The sequence below is a fragment of the Macaca nemestrina genome, chromosome 2 (assembly GCF_043159975.1).
Source record: "Macaca nemestrina isolate mMacNem1 chromosome 2, mMacNem.hap1, whole genome shotgun sequence".
In the NCBI taxonomy this organism is placed as follows: domain Eukaryota; kingdom Metazoa; phylum Chordata; class Mammalia; order Primates; family Cercopithecidae; genus Macaca; species Macaca nemestrina.
In genome coordinates this window covers 37,699,346-37,716,990 of record NC_092126.1, presented here as the reverse complement: position 1 = coordinate 37,716,990, position 17,645 = coordinate 37,699,346, and the positions used below count along the sequence as shown (strand labels likewise).

At 45.8% G+C, this 17,645-nt stretch overlaps 1 protein-coding gene across 7 annotated transcripts in view; it reads right to left on the bottom strand.

The window, feature by feature from the left end:
• Positions 1-17,645, bottom strand: part of LOC105469899 (EPH receptor B1) — a 448,737-nt gene that overhangs the window by 146,245 nt on the left and 284,847 nt on the right. For 5 of the 7 annotated variants that reach the window (XM_011721495.3, XM_071090948.1, XM_071090947.1 and 2 more), the window contains one exon: positions 881-1,036. The exons of 1 other annotated variant lie outside the window; for it this stretch is intronic. In XM_011721495.3, the coding sequence (XP_011719797.1) occupies positions 881-1,036 (156 nt within the window). Of the gene's footprint in view, positions 1-880; positions 1,037-2,445; positions 2,561-17,645 lie in introns of those variants that run through there. One more of the 7 variants, XM_071090950.1, reaches the window with a different exon arrangement.

The following is a 17,645-nucleotide window of genomic DNA, read 5'->3' as shown; positions in this document are numbered from 1 at the left end:
ATACAATGGGAATACTGAAAAGAGAGGTCATCCCCATTTCAGGGCTAAAATGCTCAGAGGAGTGGGAGCAAATTATCCAAAGTACTGTGCAGGGACAGTAGTGATTGTCTCCTCCCACAATTATGGGGGAGAATATTGGGAGAAATGCACCCCTTCTCACATCCCTATCCAGAGAGTGTAGCTGCCTTTCTCCATTTTTGGCAGGGAGACTGCTCTTCCCTCTGTATTATATAATGGGACAGTGATGTAGCCAATGCATTAGCTCCAGTCCATAGAATTTCTGCCTTGGAGATGCACTCTGTGGTCAGGCCACTGGTCTTGTCATTTGACAGGAGCACAAGTGCTACATCAGGCTGGGCATTGGAAGGCACACAAGATGAATATATGGTCCTGACACACAATAGTCTTCATTTGATAACTGAGATAAGTACAGAATAACTGGACAATTAATAAAATGATGAGCACTCTGAGGGGAGTCTGGTTACAAATATACAGGAAACCCAGCAAAGAGGTAGGAGATTCTCAGCTACAGGCACCAGGAGGGACTTCTTGGAGGAGGTGATAATAGATTATGATTTTGCATCCAAAGAACTCTCCAGTCTGGCATCTGATGAACAGAAATTATCTTTCTGGGGTGGGAGAAAGGCCCTGTTATATGGGAGGAAGGGTGAAGGAAAAAACCGTAATCTTCACCCAGTGATAAGTAGGGACAAGGCCCCTGAACTCCGAGCACAGGAGATGTATGTTTCAGCACCACGGCCAGCAATTCTGCTTTGCTCTGGGATCAAAGGATGATGTCTTCTCTTCCCTGCCCCAGACCCACCACTTGCACCATCAGGGAACCAAACTCTCCAGCCCAAAGCCGTTACTAGACACTTACTAGTGCATGCCACTTCTGGAGGGTCAAAGTCCGCTCGGTAATAACCAGTCCGACAGGTGCAGATGGGAGACGCCTCTGCAGGGGAGCGGCTGTTGGAGGGGCAGTGGGAGCAGCCCTCAGCTTCCTGGCTGGCCTTGAATGTCCCTGCAGGGCAGGCTAGAACACAAAGAGACCATGTGATAATTAATGGAAGTGTGGCAGCCAGAAACTCTGCCCTACAACTGGAAAAGGAGTGTCTTCCTCTTTAAAGAGAACGGGAAACCCATATTTAACACTTCCAGTTCTTCAGAAATCCCTTGTGAAATATACATTCCTGGTACCAATGACCTCTCTCACTTGAACAAAATGCATAATAATTCTTCCCTTCCAGGTGTGTCAAGAGATTGAATTGAGAAAACAAATCTAATGTGTAGCTCAGTTCCTGGGACATAAGTGCTCTATAAATGGTTACTTCCTCCTCTGTCTACCTGGTTAACATCCATGGCCTTTCTCTGAGACACTCACTAAAGACATCTCATCTTATGGCCTCAGATAGAAAGGGGTCCGAGGTTTTTCAATGACATGTTGGACCTACGGTTTTTCAATGCCATGTTGTAGCACACATGAGGAACACTATGAGATGTATTAACAAGCTCTTGTTATGAATGATGGTAAAGGGCTGAAATTCATAAGTGATTCTTTAAAACTAGAGTGATTTCAAGGTTACTGCCTTAACAACATCATTCTCCTTTAACTGCATTTTGATATGCTTTCAGGGGCGGGGCAAGGAAAGGATGACTTTGCAGACAGCGCACCAGGGAATATGTCATGCACTTGGTGTCATCTATCATGCACATGGCAGTGGGGAAGGTTGGGAACACCTGCTACAACCTGATCTCCACTGGAGGGGTGCTCACATGTACAGCACATCCTCTTAATTTCCTGTGGGATCAGCTTATAATGAGTCATTCCCTGAAAAGTCTGGCTCCAAGCTGTCCCTTGGGTCTTAACTTTGTCTCATCTGTAGAGACTTTTGAGCCCAGACATCTGGTCTCTTCCTTGCTGATCCCTCCCAAGATTGATCCTGCCTACCCTAGTTCCCCAAGGCCCTCCCTTATTATCTCAGCCCTCACTCTTCCTGTCCCCGTGAAACCTACTCTGGCTCATCCTCCTTTGAGACTGGGTAAAACTTACTGACTGGTCAACTTGTTTGGCTTTCTTACACACCTCATTACTTCATTCAACAAACATTTACTGTGTTCCTGCTGAAAACATGGCATAGGGAATTCAAGAATAGAGCCTGCCTTCAAGGAGCTCTTGATCCAATGAAGTCATATAAATCTAATACAATGTGATCGTTGTATAATGGAAGAGCCATTATAATGGTTTCTACTTATAGAAAGTTAATCTTCTCAAATGTATTGTTCCCTCCTGTAAAGTGCAGAATATTCTTTAATAACAGCAGTAGCCACCATCTGTTAACTTGTCTTGTTAAGTGCTTTACATGCATTACTCTATGCGGTAGACATTATTATCCCCATTTTGCTAATGAGGAAACTGGGACACGGAGAGGTTACAAAACTTACCAAGGATCACACAGTGGGAGAAATGATAGTGACGACATACACATAGCTCTTTGAAAAATATCCACTGCTTTTCTGCTAAGACTAGAAGAAAGAATTGTTTTCTATGCTGTGAAAGTTATCTCACTCCATTGCTCACTTAAGGTGAGGAAAAGGTTTCAGTTTCTCCAATCGTGTGCTGGGTGGGGTCCCATTTTGGACAGGAAGGAATCTCTGAAACACAGTGTTCTGGAATGGCACGACCCAAATGTGTTCCATGGGATCCACGTTCTTTGGATTGTTAACACCTATGACAAAAGGGTACTGTGGCCAGATATTTACAAATGCTAATTTTAAAAGTTCATCTTATTCTTTGTTGAGAATTTCTCAGAACTTTTAAAAATGCTATGTTTTTTCACCAAGAAGCCTTACTTTGCAGAGCATCCCTTGGGATCAGGGAAGACACTGGAGCGAATGTTGTTTCCCAGTTTTGGGGAAACAATGCCAGTTGTGACCCACGTAAAAAGGGACCACTTCCTGACTCATCTCAGCACATTCAGAAGAAACTTCTCTGTAGAAAGAAAAAAAGTACATCTGAGTCTTTACTACAGATCTAACAAATAAAACATGAAAGGGAGAAGCTCTGAATGGCAAAAGTATGCGAGACTTTGACTTACTAATCCATCTTTCCCAGCCCACTCAGTACGGTCCCTCCCTCTGTTTTTCTCCCTCTTTCCTTTTCTTCTTTCCATATCTCTCCTCATCTCCTGTGAGAAACGCTTGGCTCTTTTCCTAATAAATCCCCAGCCTTCCTGGCCCTGTTTGGTTCTGCAGCCAGTGAATACAAACGAATCCCAGGCCTGTGCTGCCTGGACTTGGCAGGAGCTCTGTCTCTGGAGAGTGGGGGAGGCGTAGTGGTGACGACTCAAGCATTCATATTTGGCCCCTGCCATGCCGTAATTTTCTTAATGTACCAGTCCAAGAAGAACAAGGTGTTTCTAGCACATAAATGCCTCCTCACTTTACATTTAATAAGTTAAGAGCATAAACAATTGTCCTGATATCCACAAGTGGCAGGGGAAATGGAAAGTGCCTCTTCTGAGGTTTCTGATGGAGGACGGTAGGCTCTGGGTGACTGAGTCTCTGAATTCCAAGGTGTACACAAGAGGAGCAAGTGGAGGGGAGGAGGTCCAAGCTGGCCATTAGGGAGAGAAGCTTGGGGAGTGGTTGCGGAGAGAGTTTCCAGGATGGGGTCTGACTCCATTCTCCCCAGAGAAAAAAGCATTTGGCAATGGTCAGACAGTCCTGAGGTCAATTCTTGGCTCTGCCAGCTCCTAGCTTGGTGACCACTGGCAAGTTATATCATCCCTCAGAGCCTCAATTTGCTCATCTGTATAAAAGGTCTATGAAAAAGAACTGTAACTTTCTCACAATAACTCCCACAAATCATAATACATTAATAATAAACTCAAATATGAAATGTCGCTAGCATCAATGTGTGCTGAATAATGCTAACTCCTCTCCATCCCAACTTACCCACTCCCAAAAAAAACCCAAAACAAACAAACAAACAAACAAAAAAACAAGGTTTCTTTCCAGGGACGTTTAGAATTCAGGGTCAGAATACAAATTTCAAGTCCCAAAGTGGGAAAATAAATCCCGGAACCCAATGGAAGACTGTGTTTCTACATATATGATTTCTGTTATGTATAATGGGTGAATCATATCTACAAAATATATTTTACATATAATTACAAAATGTATGAATCTCCTTAATACTCAGACTTTATAACTTAGTACTTTCATAAAATCTATCTAGGCATGCCTTAATTTATAAAAGAAGCAGTATTCCTAAATTCATTTATTAAAAATTTTTTTTAAACTTTAAGTTATGGGACACATGAGCAGAATGTGCAGGTTTATTACATAGCAATACATGTGCCACTGTAGCTTGCTGCACCTATCAACCCATCATCTAGGTTTTAAGCCCCACACGCATTAGCTATTTGTCCTAATGCTCTCCTTCCCCTTGCCCCCCACCCCCCAACAGGCCCCAATGTGTGATCTTCCCCTCCCTGTGTCTATGGGTTCTCATTGTTCAACTCCTACTTACGAGTGAGAACATGTGGTGTTTGGTTTTCTGTTCCTGTGTTACTTTGCTGAGAATGATGGTTTCCAGCTTCATCCATGTCCCTGCAAAGGGCATGAACTCATTCTTTTTTATGGCTGCATAGTATTCCATGGTGTATGTATGTCACTTTTTCTTTATCCAGTCTATCATTGATGGGCATTTGGGTTGGTTCCAAGTCTTTGCTATTGTAAACAGTGCTACAATAAATATACGTGTGCATGTGTCTTTATCATAGTATGATTTACAATCTTTTGGGTATATGCCCAGTAATTTATAAAACTTTTAAATGGTTGTGCTATACATTCTCATAGAATTCATGCTTTAAACAAGGGTTAAAGTGCCAGGCTAATCCACAAAGCCTTTTTAACTTACCTTGTATGGGGTGCCATTAATCAGAAACAAAAGTTAACAATATTGTTGTTTCACTAGAAATTTAACATAGAAATATAAATAAGAAAACTATGCTGCCCCTTGAGAAAAAGTAGCTTTAACTTGGGTTGATAAATAGAGCTTCTGGGTGGATTCTGATGGAGGATATTCAGGTCAAGAGAAGCAAAAGCAAATGGCCTTTGGAGCCAGGTCAGTCACTTAAGAATATAAAGCAGCCGCGAGTCACACAGTGCAGAGTGACGGAGACTCCGGCAGCCTGGAGACTGCTCACCTGCATAAAGACTCTACGATTTCAAACAATAATAATTAAATACGGCAGTAGCCTAACCAAACACATCTCAGCACTTTCAGGCAATCTGAGGTAAATAACAGAGTTCTCTGCTTTCATATCATTTCAAAACTCCGGAGTTCCTTTGCAGAATTATGGTCAGCACTATTGCTACAGTTGGGAGCCCCTTGTTCAACAGAAATTTAATTGACTCCTAGCCAGACACCAGACTATAGGAATAGAACAGAGCACAGATGGGGTAGATGACATTAGGAAGCTCCTTCCTGGTGAGAGAGGTGGATGATAGAATGCTGCTTCTGATACAGCAGGATCTGTGCTATGCTTGTATGCACACAGGGGACCAGGTGGCTGGATATACACCTTTTGCAGAGTCTCCTTATAAGATGAGAGTCATAAGAAACTTTATAAGAGAAGCAGTATTCCTGAGTTCATTTATTAACCTTTTAGATTGTAACTTGTAACCACACTTGTGCTATACTTTCTCATAGAATTCGTGCTTTAAACAATGGTTAAAAGTGTCACTTCAGGCCAGGTGTGATGGCTCACGCTTGTAATCCCAATACTTTGGGAGGCCGAGGCGGGTGGATCACCTGGGATCAGAAGTTTGAGACCAGCCTGACAAACATGGCAAAACACTGTCTCTACTAAAAATACAAAAAAGAAAAAAAAATTAGCTGGGCATTGTGGCATGTGCCTGTAATCCCAGCTACTCAGGATGCTGACGCAGGAGAATCGCTTGAACCCAGGAGGTGGAGGTTGCAGTGAGCCGAGATTGCGCCACTCCACTCCAGCCTGGGTGACAGAGTGAGACTCTGTCTCATAAAAAAAAAAAAAAAAAAAAAAAAAAAAAAAAAAAAAAAAAAGTGCCATTTCTTGGTAGTTGGCAATGGTGATTAAAAAGCTTATTGTGATGGTTAGGAGATGAAATTCAGAAGGAGAGGAAAAGACAAAGGGAGAAGAAAAGAGGTGGAAGAACAGGAGAAGTGGGAAGGGAAATTAGGTCAGAAAGTGGTCAGCTTCGAACTTCATGGGGGAGAGTTCCATTACGTTTCCAGGAGGTGGGTAGAAAGAGAAGAGCCACCTGCACCTTGCTGTGTATTCGTATTAATACAATGGGACAACATAACTTGGAGGACTGGACATTTCTAACACCAGTGCAGCCTACAACTGCCTCGTTTCCTTAAGAGAAGGGGGTTTGCTTTCCTCCATTGTAAGTGATCTCAGTTCAGACAGAAGGCCTAGAAACTTGCATAGCCAAGGCTTTTGGGTGGCACTCCTCCCCCTGACCTCACCACACATCTCTTTCCCCACCCCCAACTTCAGAAAAGGAGAGGAGACAAGATCTGAGCACCCCATGCCTAAACATGTGTATATTTTCCATTCAACAGACAAAACACACATTTGCCTCCCTGTTCAAGTGCCAAGGGTTGGCTGCACGTCTCCTCTGGCTGGTATCCAGAAGGTCACCTTGAAACGTCCACCGAACTTCTCAGCACCTCAGCAATGTAACAAATGACCTTCTGCTTACAATACTCTCGAGACACCCCTCTCCGCCTGTCCATGCACGCAGACTTCCAGTGGCACTGAGTCCATCACCTACAGTACTGTTACTTTATAAAGAAACAGATTAAGTGTCTCATAAACAGTACAGTGATTGAGATAATGGAAAGCGCTTCTCGTACCCATCTGCAGCATCAGGTTATGAAGCATTTCCAAGCAGCCAGGAAGAGGAAATTAATAGAAGCAAGAGGGAATAACCACTTTTATGCAATTTCCTCAGGAGATAGTGGACCATCTAATCTTTATTGGAGCCCTTTAACCTGTCACTCAGCACTCACCAGAGCCTCTTTAGCTCTCACAATTTTTCTTCATATCAAAGGAAGATAAAATGAAGACCTCAAAATATTGTTTTATAATTTTCAGATGTAGAGGGTGCGTGTTACCGCTGCCCCTCCCCCTCTCAAATGAGGCCTCAAAAACGACATTTTTATGCAGCATAAATGTGGGAGAGCTTAACTATTCTCAGTGCATGGTCGAGGGGGTCAGAGCTACACCGCAGGGAGGAAATCTCTCCTTGCATTTTAAATGTGATTCTTCCCTCCACCGCCACCTTCTGTCCTTGCTCTTTCTTTTTAATAATCTGATTACTTCTTCTGATCTATTTTTTTTTCCCCAAATGAGTTTGCAAAGGTTCATGCCAATGAATATTCATCCCCTGCTTAAGAACCGGGTGCCTTTCTCAAGGCAGGTGCAGCTCAGCAGCTGGCTCAGGGAAGTCAGTCTGCCTCATGGGGCAACTGGGAGAGAGGCAAGGCACATGCTTCTGGCCAGGAAGAAGGAGGTTCACAGTCCACAGTTCATTGCTCCTACAACCTCCCCTTCCTTTGTCTTACGCTTTGCTCTCATTCTGTAAGAGAGGCAGAAGAGCCTCTCTCAGCAGCTGCTAAGAATTGTGCGATAGGTGTGGTGTTGGCGGGCAAGAAATTCCTGTGGGTCATGCAAACAGCTCTACATAGCTCCTTCCATAGGTCTTGTGATTGGGCCACCATTTAAAGTCACTTCTGTGGCCAAATGTCTCCATCACCTTCACATTACTGGTGGCTGACCAAATAGGTTCCCAGCTCTGAAATTTCAGGCCTGGTGAAACTCCCTGGAAGGAGGTGGCATGAGGTCTCTGCACTGGGATTCCTCTGTCTATTCTCAAAAGCAATCTTTGCTTTCCCAGAATGGGTTTTCCTGAATAGCCCCAGGACATTCCACTGGGACTCAAAGCTTTATGGAAACTCCCAATTCCCCTTATATTTATGGCAATGTGTTGAGAAAACTGACGGCAAATAAATATTTCCCAAGCACCCATCCATTCATCCATCCATCCATCCATCCATCCATCCATCCATCCATCCATCCATCGAATGTACTAGTTTGAAAGTTCTCTGAAGGCTGACACTAGGTGTTTTCATCATCTTTGTATTTCCCTTTCCCCAGCACTTAGCACAAACTTTACACATAGGCATACACATTCTATGGCTAGTCGAATGAGTGTTTGCTGAAGGACTGCTGTGATAAGACCCAAAAGATAAAAGCTGTGATGATAATAATAATAACAACAAATAGGGTATTAATATTAGAGAATGTAAGATAATGAGCAGTCCCACACAAAGTGTGAATTCTTTTTTTTTTTTTTGAGACAGGGTCTCACTCTGTTGCCCAGACTGGAGTGCAGTGGCGTGATCTCAGCTCACCGCAACCTCCGCCTCCCAGGGTCAAGCGATTCTCCTGCCTCAGCCTCCTGAGTAACTGGGATTACAGGCATGCACCACTACCACCTAAGTTTTGTGTTTTTAGTACAGATGTGATTTACCGAGTTGGCTAGGCTGGTCCTGAGCACCTGACCTCAAATGATCCATCTGCCTCGGCTTCCCAAAGTGCTGGAATTACTGGAGTAAGTCAATGTGCCCAGCCAAAGTGTGGACTCTTATTGTTTCCTGGGAGAGTTATTTGATGTGTATTAAGAGCTTCAAAATGTTGAAAGCTTTGATTCAACAAACTTATTTCTAAAAACTTATTCTAGAAAAAAAAGCAAGCAGGTGTAGGAAAAGATCTATGTTCATTGATGTTCATCACAGTGTTGTTTATAATAGGGAAGAAAGAAAAAAGAGAAGAAGAGGGAGGGAAGAACTTAAAAGTCTGATAATAAGGTATTGGCTAAATAAATTATGCAACATTCATATCATTCATACAATGGAATATTGCACAGCCAAGGAGCTGAGCTGAGCATAGCAGGTCAGGGTGAAGTGTTTACCAATCAAATTTCTACGGCAGAGGTGGAGAGGCTGTGTGCCAGAGGTCTTTAGAGGAAGGGGAGAGTGGGTTGCCATTGGAAGGCTGTCTAGAGGAGGTGTTTCATGCATAGGGCCTCAAAGTATGGGTAAAAGTTGGCACCGAGGGAGGATGGGAGTATGAGGCAAAGGGAAAAGATTGCACCAAGACTCAGAGACAGCAGGATCCCTAGCTCACCTGGGGAAACTTTGAGAGTAGTTGTAGAAGGTGCCAAAAATACAAAGCATTTATGGGGGCCATGGTGGGAGGAGGGCTGGAGCGCATTTACTTCTACATCAACCTGGGCACTTGGAGCCAAATGAGTCTCCAGTTCTTGCCTCCCTGGGCCTGCTGCCAGCTGTAATGGCCTGTGCAGAGGGGACACTTAGCTGTGTCATACACTTGTATCACTCATGGTGACACTTGCTGAAATTGATGAATGCTGCAGGCACCATGACACAGAAGAGACTGTAACTTACTGTGCTATTAAGTTGTTCAGACAGCAGTAGGAGTAGCAAGCCTAGAATGCATCCGCATGGAAGTTGTTAAAGAGGTGGGCCAGGGTGGGGGTGCTTTGCCTTGATGAAATGGGGCGATCACTGGTCAGGACTGAAGTGTGACAAACAGAAGAGCAGTGTCTCAAGCGAGAGGGACAGACACTCAGGTCCTGATGGCAGCCTGTTCCCAGAGTGTAGCCAGGGCCTTCAGAGCCAGGGTCCTGTTCGGTTGTAGGAGGCTGTGCTGGGCATCAGTTTCTCTCAGAAGAGAGTCCAGGCCTGGATCCTACAATTCTGGTCCAAGGTCAGTGATTAGGGTGTGAGGATCGCCATAAAGCAAGCCCAGGTGTTTTGTAATGATCTAGGCCAGGTTCTCAAATTGGTCTCCAAATCAGCAGTGCTATGGACTAAAAGTTGCCCCTCAAAAAAAAAAAAAAAAAAAAAAAAAAAAAAAAAAATTCATACGTTGAAGCCTAATTCTGAATGCAATTTTTTTTCTTTTTTTTTTTTTTTTTAAGACAGAGTCTCACTCTGTCACCCAGGCTGGAGTGCAGTGGCGTGACCTCAGCTCACTGCAACCTCCGCCTCCAGGGTTCAAGCGCTTCTCCTGCCTCAGCCTCTAATGCAGCTGGGACTACAGGCATGTGCCACCACGCCTAACTTTGTATTTTTAGTAGAGTTGGGGTTTCACCATGTTAGCCAGGATGGTCTTGATCTCTGCCCCTCTCGGCCTCCCAAAGTGCTGGCACTACAGGCATGAGCCATCGTGCCCACCCCCGAATGTGATACTATTTGAAGGTGAGGGCTCTGTGGAGTAATTAAATCACGAGGGTGGAGCCCTCATAAATGGGATTAATGGCCTAATAAGAAGAAATACGAGAGAGCTTTCTTTCTTTCTGCCATGTAAGGATATAATGAACAGATGGTCACCTGCAAACCAGGAAGTGGGCCCTCACCAGACCCTGGATCTTCTGGCACCTTGATCTTGGACTTCCTAGTATTCAGAACTGTGAGAAATAAATGTTTATTGTTTAAGCCACCCAGTATTTGTTACAGCAACTTGAACGAAGACAAGCAGCATCAGTGTCACCTGGGAACGGACAGAAATGCAGAATCTCAGACCCTCCTCCAGGCCTACTGAACCAGAAAATCTGGAGGCATGACTCACTAATCCAAATTTTATCAAGCCCACCAGGCGATTCTGATATGGCTCTAGTTTGAGGACCACTGCTCTAGGTCTTCTGGAAGAATGCACACATGGGGTCTGAAAAACTTCCATGTGCTGGCTGTGTGATCTTAAGCAAGTTATTTAAACTTTGACCCTCAGCCCACCCATTTGTAAAAAGGGGTGCTAAGGTGACTTCCTTCCCATAGCTATTGTGAAGATCAGTGTAATACATGTAAAATTCCTGGAATATAGTATCTCCTCAATAAATATCTTCAAGATGTTTTCCACAAGAAGCCAGGATGAATGTTTTCATCAACAATTCATTTGAAAGTATTTATTAACATACTTGGAGGTATGCTAGGCACTGTGATACATCAATGGAGGAAAAACGCAAAGATATTTCCCATGTGGAATTGACATCGTGGTGGAGGAAGACAGACTTTAAGCTGGAAATTCCAGTGGATGGGATTAATGTGGCATAGAAGCGCTATAGTAGCGACCTAACCCTGTCTGGGAGGGTCTTGGGAAAGCGACATCTAAGTTAAGGCATAAAGAAGATATAAGCCTCCTATGATAGGCAGAGGCAAGGTGGGTTAGTGAGAGGAGATAGAGAAGCTTCCAGGTGGAGAGAGCAGCCTGTGAAAAGGCCCTGGAGAATGAAAATGACTCCATCAAGGACCTGAGTACAGTGCCTGCAGGGGCCCTGAGTGCTCAGGCTCGGCAGAGAGCCTGCGTGGGGTGGGTGGGATCCGTAGGCAAGTGAGGCGGCTGAGCGCTTGGAGGGGCAGCCTGAGCTCATGTCACCCACTCAGCCCATGACTTTATCCTGAGGTCCATGGAACCACTTGATGGGCTTGAAATTGGGAAGAAACAGAATCAGATTTTGTTTCTAAAGGATCACACTGGCTGCTGGGAAATGAATGGACTGGAGGAGTGGGGACACTTACAGGAAGATTCAGTAGCCCATAAAAAGTGATAATGGACTAGCGTAGTGGGAACAGAGAGAAGTAGATGGATTCAAGAGCTATCTAGAAGAGAAGGGTCTGGCAATTGATTGGGGATTGCTCCTTCATTCAACAGATAGGCACTGAGCCCCTACTAGATGCCAGGCACTGGGTTGGGTGTGAGGAGTCAAAGACTGCAACCTGTTGTCTGCTTGTGTCCCTGCTATCCTGCTGACCCCAGAAAGCCTGCCCTCTACATTTCATCCTCTAGGGCTAGGCATTTTCCTCTTCTTGGAGTCCTCTTTTAGAAATCCAATACTTTAGCAGTAGGCTCACTGTCCCTATAACTTTGGGGGGAATATTGGGGAGTGGCAGTATGAAAGGTCCAGAGCAGAGAAGGTGAGAGTCTCACTCAGAGACTAGGACTGATTTGGCTCTTCCTGCAGCTGCTGCATCTGTGCCCCAAGTCTGTCCCTTGACCACTGGCCTGCAGACAAAGTCAGAGAAACAATGTGTGTGTCTATGTGGGAGAGAACCCAATCTTCAGACTCAGGAATCTGCAGAGTGGCCAGAAGAGCCTTCTGGACTTTGGAATGGTACAGGGAACAGACCTCTGACCAGAGATTCCTGTCCCTGAAGCTGCAGCATTACCTGTATCTCCTCCACAGCAGGCCAACTGGACAGCCAGTAACTGCTGAGCGTCCCATGGGCTGGTTCCTTAGCTTTAGGCCAACAGAGGGGACAGGAAGGGGTACGATGCTGCAGCACCAAGTAAGACAGAGACAGCAGGGAAGAGGGAAAGCAGGAGGGAGAAGGTTTAGCTGGGAACAATTGCGCTTCCTTACACAGAGGGAAACTGAGGCCAGAGAAGGCACTTGACTTTCTCAGGTCACCCAAGAAGCAGGGACTCAGCTGAACTTATTCCTTGGCCCTGCCTGCCTCAGAATAGAAGGAAAAGGGAAGGACACAGGAGGAGTTGTGGAGGAGGCAGCTGAGAGGCCCCTCCTGTCCACAGCCCAGCCCCAGAAGAAACAGCACGAATATCTTGGTCTGCCCCCACAGACACCCGACATTCTAAAGCCTACACCCTGGACATGGGGGATCCCTGGGGAAGGAGGCAATAATGCAGCTAACTGGGAAGTAAGGGACCACTGGGCAGAGACTGGGAAGGGGCAGGGCCTGGTCCTTCACTCTCCCAGGCTCTTACAACCTTGAAATGATCAGCATGGAGGGGAGTGGGACAGAGCAGGGTCACAACAGCCAGACACCAGCGAGGCTGATGCTGCTGTGTGCTGGCCTGCCCTCTTTTCCAGGGCTTGGTGGAGAACTGGGACCCAGAGAGGCAAATGGCCTAATGGTGCTCAAGCTCCTCTCTCTATGGAATTTATATTAATGAAATAATCACAGGTAGCTCAAAGATTTAACTATGCGGGTATTCATGACAATATTGTTTATAGCATGAAAAAACTAATAACAGCTTAAAAGCCCTAAAATAAGATGTCAGATCAATAAATTATAGTGCATCCATAAATGGAAAATCATACCCAATCAAGGAAGATGGTGAAAACCTGTGGTTAGTGACATCTAAAAACATTGGCAAATAGTGGGAACAAATATTGTTCTCAAATATGTCACTCTTTTATAAAGATGAGATTATACACATTTAAAACATCTTTTATGATCTATATTTTCCAATTTTTATGCAGTGAACTTATATTAGTTTTTTGAATTGCAAAAGATTTCTTTATTTGAGACAGGGTCTCACTCTGTTACCCAGGTTGGAGTGTAGTGGTGTGATCTTAGCTTGCTGCAACCTCTGCCTTGAGGGTTCAAGAGATTCTCCCACCACAGCCTCCTGAATACCTGGGACTACAGGCACGTGCCACCATGCCTGGCTAATTATTTTTGTATTTTTTAGCAGAGACAGGGTTTCATCATGTTGGCCACGCTGGTCTTGAACTCCTGACCTCAAGTGATCTGCCCATCTTGATCTCTGAAAGTGCTGGGATTACAGGCGTGGGCCACCATGCCTAGCTAAAAAAGATTTTTTCAAACAGTGGAAGATCAGAGGGCAGTGCTAGGCAGGAGTAGTGTGACTGGTGTGGGAAGAAGGCAAGAAGTGAGGCCCCACTGGCAGCAGGACAAGGCAGAGAAGGCGGTGGAGTGTGGGGAGTGGCCTGGGAGTTGGCACAGAAGGCCCCCACTCAAGCCTAGCCTTTCTGTGAGCCATCATGTCTCTGTGTCCCCAACTCCACCTCTTCACTCACGTTAGCGTCCCCTAAAAAATCTCTTTTGAAGGATGAGCTGTTTTCCTTTTATAGGCATTCTCTCGTTCACTCAACACACATCTGGGGAGCACTTTCTGTGTGCCCTGAGATAGATATCAGATAGTCACTGCCTTTACATTGGGTAAGAAGAGGGCCATTGTCAAGGAGTGAGGAATTCCAGATATGCAGGAATCAGAAGGGTAAGGGGGTCTGGAGGAGCCCCCAATGCAGAGGCAGCATGCAGCTAAATGGGGGTGGAATTCTTAAGATGTTGAACTCCAGGCTAGGCGTAGTGGCTCCCGCCTGTAATCCCAGCACTTTAGGAGGCTAAGGCCGGTGGATCACTTGAGCCCAGGAGTTCGAGATCAGCCTGGTCAACATGGCAAAACCTCGTTTCCACTAAAAATAGAAAAAATTAGCCGGGAGTAGTGGCGCATGTCTGTAGTCCCAGCTACTCAGGAGGCTGAGGCAGGAGAATCGCTTGAACCTGGGAAGTGGAGGTTTCAGTGAGCTGAGATTGCACCACTGCACTCCAGCCAGGGCGACAGACACTCTGTCTCAAGAAAGAAAGAGAGAAAGAGAGAGAGAGAGAGAGAAAGAGAGAAAGAGAGAGAGAGAGAGAGGAGAGGGAGGGAGGGAGAGAGAGAGGGGAGAGGGAGGGAGGGAGGAAGGAAGGATGTTGGACTCCAGAGGCAGGACCGTGCCCTCCTTGAGAAGATCTGATGTCACAGCTAAGCAGGAGACAGGGAAACAGTGTCAGTTCCCAGAGGGCAGAGCAGGGAGGTAAACGAAGTGGTAAGCCCATGCTGGAGGGCAGTGGAGAGGAACCTGTGCTTTAGAAGACAGCAGAAGCACCCTGCCAGCAGCCAGGATGGACTCTTTAAAGGGAGATAGGTATCCCCTTGACACCTCACTCTCAACCATGAGGGAGACGCTTCAAGGGGCCCCTGGGACCCAACAGAAGGGAGGGTCCCATCACTTTGGTCACTCTGAGAGCCCCAGGTCATTTATCCTTCTTGGGTGCTAGGCCTAGGTCTCTGCTGCATCAGCAAGGACAGGGGAACCCCCAATTGTCCCCTCCTGAGGCCCAGTCTCCACCCTCATCAGTGCCCAGCTGCCAGTGTTCTAAAAACACCATCAATCTGGTAGCTCCAGGCAGGGGATGAGCAGGACATATGCTGGCAGTCAGGCTGCTTCCCATGTTTTCAAACTGAAGTGTTTTCCTTTTGAGAAAAACCTCATTTTTTAAGCACTTTCCCTGACACGGACCTTAATGGATTCCCTTAAAAAAAAATTTATAACCAAGTTCTTAAGATAAATGAAGATGATTTCTCACTGTATTTCTATCTAAAGGCTGGACAATGACAAGAAGCCACACAGAGTTTCTCACTTTTTCCAGAGCCCCAGAGGCACAGGCTCGCCACCAGGGCACACACAGGTCAGCCAGGTCTGCTGGATGGTCACACCCAGGACAGACACTGCTTTCATTTGCTCTCTCTGCTTTTCACAGAGCGAATAGGAAACACACACACACAAGCAACTGTGTTTAGATGTATCACACAAATCTCATTTACTCTCCAAACTCTGACCAGGTAAATACAACTCTTCTCTTAGGGAAGGTTGCTCTTGTTCCTTCCTTTCCTGGCTTCCTCACCCCAGAGTTTGGTGAGCCCACAAATCACAGACAGACAGGGCTGGAAAAGACCTTAGAAATACCTTTTAGAATAGGGGCTGCCGATACCCAGCACAGATACTGTCACCACCTCTCCATGCCTGCCGTGGCAGACATTGCTAATCAATCTTGGCACTCATTCCTACTCAACCCACAGCAGAGTGCTGACCCTTTAACACAATGTTCCACGCAGAAACTACCTGTGATTGAATTGCCACATCACAGACTTATGATGGCAAAAATGAGGCCCAGAGAAGGCAATGACTTGGCCAGAGGTGCAGGAGAACCAAAACAAGTCACGGTGCCAGTGTCTGCTCCACCTGCCCAGATGGCCCCATCATAAGCATGAGCCTGCTGCAGCTCTGTGGAGCTCACCCCCGCCCCCACCCCAACTGCCTCAACTCTTTCTCCTTCTCAGCTTTGAAGCTGGTCCCACTGCACAGCCTCCTCTCCAACTTGGATGCAAGGGCATCTAATTATTCTCTCTGTATGCATCAGGGAAGAGCTGCATTCTGTTTAAGCAAGTGTAGCTAAGAGGTGCTGCATCTCAAGAGAAGGTCAAGTGCTGCATATGTATAATATAAGATTAAGATTTTCCCCTTCTGTGGTGTACTTGATAAAATAATTTTGCTGTGACCTTTACAGAAACCCAGGAGTAGAAATGGAGAGAAGTGGAATTTCCAGCTTCTCCCCAGGTCACAAAGTCATAAACACGTAAATCTATAATGATATTACACGGCATTCAAGTGGGACAAGTAAGCAAAAGAAATAATTTTTACTTCTTTTAATGGCAAAGCAAAAGCTTTGAGGCTGAAATTCTCAGGCTAAATTATCAGAGCTGTCTTGACAGATAAGGGGCAGAAACCCTTCCCCCTACACTGCCCTGTCCTTGCCTGTCTGCCCAAACAGTGTGGCACTGCAGACATGGGCATGGACCTCCCTAAGCAGATTATTTAGAGGAAAGTGGCCTGTCCAAGGTCACGAAGGAATCAGTCAGGTCTAACTGGCTCTGCCACAATGTTGCCAGGGGGGGTTGTTCAGCCAGATCTCAGCTCCTAAATTGCAGTGATAGTGGATGTAGCACTTTGCAAGTCGAGTCAATTCTTAAAAAGTGAAGTAACCATGAGTAATAATCAATATTGAAATAAGGTTATAGTCATCCCAAAAGATTCTCCAAGTAAGAGTTACTATGACAAGGCAGAATATATGCATGAGATTTATCCAAAAGGCTGAAGGCAGAGAGATTTGGCAGTATTCATTTTGTCTGACCTGCAACTTTTGCTTAGGACCTCATCAACTCTGAAGCAGCCTTTGAAAAGAGAAGTGGGGCTTGCAAGTTCTGGAATAGGGAGGACACTCTCCTTTTGAGTACCCAGGCAGAGCCAGCCTTAGGCGCTGGATCCCTGGAGATCATGTGAATGGACCGGTGGGTATTGCGAATCAGATCAGCTGGGTGAGGCCTCCCACTGCGACAGAGACAGCAAACGGTTGGATAGTCACATTCTTTCCTGTGACCATTTATTCCTAGGTGCTGAGAAGTAATTTCCAGAGTGCCCTGTGTCCTCCTTATTTGCAGTTTCCTGGATGAACATTAGTATCACCAACTGCCTTCAGGTTTGTCAGTGAAACACAATTAGAGCAGAAGCTTGCAGCAGAGATTAGAGGTGTTAAGGATACACTTAGCACTTAGATTTCAATGCACACTTAGGGAAGCCATTCAACTGGGCTCAGCACATCAGGAAGAACCTAGGGAAGGAACAGCAGGTGAGGATTTCAGGGAAGGCCCAGAGGGAGGAATGGAGTGAGGGAGCAGCAGGCACTGCTGAGCAACTTGAGAAAAGACTCCCCCAAAGCAAACAGCAGGACATGAGCCCAGAGCTGGAGGAATGACAGGAGTCTAGCTGGACAGGTGAACACGACATTGCTCCCTCTCCCGCCCAGGAAGGGGCCGGCTCTCCTGTGCCCAATCTCACCTTTCAACCTTTGGGATCAGACCAGCAAAGGCCTCTTAATTGCCCTCCTACCCTCAGCACCTGATGTGTCTCAC